We start from the raw sequence: 3,862 nt of genomic DNA, 5'->3' as shown, positions 1-3,862 counted from the left end.
GGGGAGGGGCAGAGAGAGAGGGAGACACAGAATCGGAAGCAGGCTCCAGGCCCTGAGCCATCAGCCCAGAGCCTGACGCGGGGCTCGAACTCACGGACCGCGAGATCGTGACCTGGCTGAAGTCAGACGCTTAACCGACTGCGCCACCCAGGCGCCCCAATCGTCACCCGTTTTTAAGACACCAACTTAATCCACTAGGCATGGTGGCATTGACTTAACACCCAGAGGTACCTTTAACCCTACCCCCACCCCCCACAATGCTATGCAAGTTGGGGAGGCCCAGGATACACGTACAAAAGAAACCAAGTTAAGGTTTTACTTACATGGATAAACTCTCTCCCCCATGAAAAGACCATGTAGCACTCCACACTTGAATGGAAAGTAATTACAGTACTTGTGACACATACAACTCCCACTCTGACAACAGATACACTCAACATGCTATTTATAAAGTACAATCTCTGTTTTATTTTATTTTTCCAGAGAACAGTTTTTCTTCAATCCTTAAGGACTTAACTCTTTACATAGGCTTTGGTGGAGGTCGTGGGGCAGCACCCTGGGGAGGGGAAAAAAACAAAGAATAAATTTTAAAAACATCAATGAAAGAATATCCCCTCAAAGAACTTGACAACTACCCTCCCAGCACTGACAATGCACTTGGGCCATAGATACAAGGAAAACTGGTAGGTGTGCACCATTCACATTACTCCACCGGAAAGGGACTCTAACAATTCTTCTTCAGAAGAGAACTTCAAAAGCAGACGTTTTACATCTACCATACCTACTTAGGGCTTAATTTGATATTCCCTGGATCTTCATGTTATCTTCTGTCCATCACCCTTCTGCCTCCCACATCTTTTTCATCTTTTTCAGGATACTTACAGCAGGTCTAAATCTGGGTGGTGGTGTTCGGTCCTTCCGTGCTTCACGAGAGCGATTCCTGACTACCTTGCTGTGAATGGCACAACTCACACAGTAATGCAGTTTCACATACAGCTTGGGAAGCACATAGGCTAAGAGACAGAAAGTAAGAGGCATAACAGTAGATATCATACCCACTTTGCACTTGTTTCTCTCCTTCATTCTATCAGTTAAAAACAAAGAGTTAAGTGTCTCTCATGCATAGCTACAAAGTTGCACTTGGAAAGCAACTGTTCAGTTTCTGATAATTTAACACACCTGCATTTTCACAAATGAACACTCCCGGACCCCTACACTAACCCATCTTGTCATCATGGGTACCAAATCCACAGCCTACATGTAATAAACAGAGAATCAATCCAGTTCCTTCAACAGTTGCACCAATCCCACTGTCTGTCCCTTGGGCCCCTTTTCCTTCCCTAGGAAGACTAATTTGTTGTAAGAAAAAGTGACCAAAACCACAGGAAGCCTATTGCTACAGAAAGTCTACCTTTGACCAAATGAGACTACCTTCATTCTTGAAACATTATTCAAAAGACTTAGTCTGTACATTTTCGTAAGTATTCAAACGTTCTTCAACAATCCGTGAAGGTTGCTACATTTATCACATTAGAATCTCACTCTCTAAAGAGCCACAAACGATGACCCAAAGACTGCACTATTATAAAAGACACCGCCCAGTCAAGGGTGAAAAAAAAAAACCCAAAAAAACAAACAAAAAAAGAACAATACATAATAAAAATACCGTTCTCTGTTAACCGTCAACAGTTCTAAATGTGCACAGAAGGTACCTGGGACGCGGCAGAAACGCGCCGAGGAAAAGAGCCTGCAAGTGGGGAAGGGCTGCACCAAGAGCTCACTCACCGTCGAAGACACTCGCTTCAGAAATGTCCCTGACCGCGGCGGCCTCTACTATGTTCCGGATAACGAACTTCTTAATGGCCTTATCCTTGGGGACGCAACGGGCACAGTTGGTGCAGCGAATAGGCTGCACGTGGCCGCGGCCTTTTTTGGCACGACCATTGTTCCTTCTTTTCTTGGTCTGCATCAGAATGAAGGTCTTTATTATAAAGGAGACGCAACTTTCCCAACCTTAGCCTCCTACCAGCTTCAATCCTCGCCGGCAGCCCCTAAAAAGGCTCCACTGAGACCTTCAGTCCGTCCGCAAATCCCTCCAAGTTCGGAACAAATATACACACTCTGTGTCCTCCCCACCCCACCATGGCCCAGGTTTTGAAATCCCCAACCCCCCCAAATCTGCTCTTCTCGGTCCTCACCAGGACACCCGCACTCACCACGCGCCACCACTCACCATCTTGGAAACGAGACCCCGAGAGAGGACGTTGAGCTCAGCCCGACTCTTTTATATAGCACGAAATCCCTCCGCTCACACAGGAAGACTATTTAGGAGACACATACCAAGAACGGCCACCCACTTTACTCAAACTTTCTTTATTATCCCGCGTTTACGCTGCAATCTAGGGTAGAAAGGCGTTTCTCGAGCTTAGTTATCCGTGGCAGACAGTGACCATGGGACTATTTAACCAGCTGGCGGAAGAAAATTAGGGTTATACGTTTCCCACCAAGCACCACGGCACCCTACCCCGGAAGCAATTCTGGGCGTTGTAATTATCCGGTTTTTGCGACGCTATACGCAGATATTGCCCGGGGCTAGACCACAAACCGTACTATTAAAGGTCAGAGTTGGCGGGATGCATGGGAGTTGTAGTGCGAAGGTGGCAGGCCCTTGGCTGCGACCACTTAGAACGAAAGCGGAGCTACGCCACCGGGGGACGCTCTCGGCTTATTTCTCTGACAGTCATAGTACTTGGTGTGGGATTGAGAAACGGAGGACGGGAGTGGGTTGGGGAACAAAACGTTTTGTTAATTCTTCCTTCCAATACGGACAAAACCCTTTGAAGGGCCGTTGGGAAGTACGTGGGTGTTAGGGCTGTTTTTTATTCACTTAAAAAAAAAAAAAAATCCCTGGATCCTGTTAGCATAGTGTCAAGCGCTGTAGTAAGCGCTTTATAAATATTAACTCATTTTACCTTCAACAAACCTATAAGGGAGGTACTATTATTATCCTCACTTTGCAGATTGAAAAACTGAGGTGTAGAGCCGTTAAAACTGAGGTTGCCGAAAAGTCACAGAGTTAGTAGGTGGTGTCCTGGCTCCATTCCACTATGTTGCCTCCCACCTAACAACAACAACAAATGGATGCTGGTATATAGTCTGGAACAGTAACTTCAACAATTTTGATTGCACCCATAGTAGAAATATATTTTACGTTGGTACTTAATACAAACACAAACACAAATACACAAACCTACAAAACGCAAACAGACTTCATGAAACAGTACTTGCCTTAGGACGTAAGGTGCAATGATATGTTCTATTTTATACTTTGCTTTAATAAATGTTGACCAAGCCCCACTGAAGTGATTTCATCACTCCCGTGATGAGTTTGGCCTATGGTTGAAACATACTTTCATTCATATAAGTTCCAATTACCTCTGAAGAGTCTTCAGAAAGTCTTCAGCTTTGAGCCGGAATGCTATCCATGGGCGGCCAACCACCCAGTTGTCTCCAAATATGAAAAAATTAGAGTGTCAAGTGGACCTCCCAGAATTCAGACCCAAGATGGTACAGATGGAGATCCACAATTCATTCATGAATCATTCTGGAGTCTGAACACCAGTTACTTTCTCTCAAAAGAAACCCATCGAGGGGCGCCTGGGTGGCGCAGTCGGTTAAGCGTCCGACTTCAGCCAGGTCACGATCTCGCGGTTCGTGAGTTCGAGCCCCGCGTCAGGCTCTGGGCTGATGGCTCGGAGCCTGGAGCCTGTTTCCGATTCTGTGTCTCCCTCTCTCTCTGCCCCTCCCCCGTTCATGCTCTGTCTCTCTCTGTCCCAAAAAATAAATAAACGTTGAAAAAAAA

The 3,862-nt window shown here is 46.0% G+C and overlaps 1 protein-coding gene across 1 annotated transcript; it reads right to left on the bottom strand.

The window, feature by feature from the left end:
* Positions 1-444: 444 nt before the first annotated feature.
* RPS26 (ribosomal protein S26) lies at positions 445-2,342 on the bottom strand. The gene is made up of 4 exons (XM_030322881.1): positions 2,234-2,342; positions 1,786-1,963; positions 883-1,013; positions 445-556 (listed from the first exon to the last, which is right to left on the bottom strand). The coding sequence occupies exons 1-4, from the start codon at positions 2,234-2,236 to the stop codon at positions 521-523; spliced, it is 348 nt and encodes a 115-aa protein (XP_030178741.1). The 5' UTR covers positions 2,237-2,342; the 3' UTR covers positions 445-520.
* Between the last annotated feature and the right edge of the window lie 1,520 nt (positions 2,343-3,862).

Source organism: Lynx canadensis, chromosome B4, assembly GCF_007474595.2.
Source record: "Lynx canadensis isolate LIC74 chromosome B4, mLynCan4.pri.v2, whole genome shotgun sequence".
In the NCBI taxonomy this organism is placed as follows: Eukaryota; Metazoa; Chordata; class Mammalia; order Carnivora; family Felidae; genus Lynx; species Lynx canadensis.
This window is presented reverse-complemented; position numbering and strand designations above follow the sequence as displayed.

Bases quoted from the DNA above. Each gene is read 5' to 3' on its own strand.
- RPS26 (XM_030322881.1), bottom strand. The intron at 1,014-1,785 runs GTGAGTGAGCTC...TCTGTCTCTTAG, and splicing joins TGAAGCGAGTGTCTTCGACG to CCTATGTGCTTCCCAAGCTG. The intron at 557-882 runs GTAAGTATCCTG...TCCCCTCCCCAG, and splicing joins CACCCAGATTTAGACCTGCT to GGTGCTGCCCCACGACCTCC.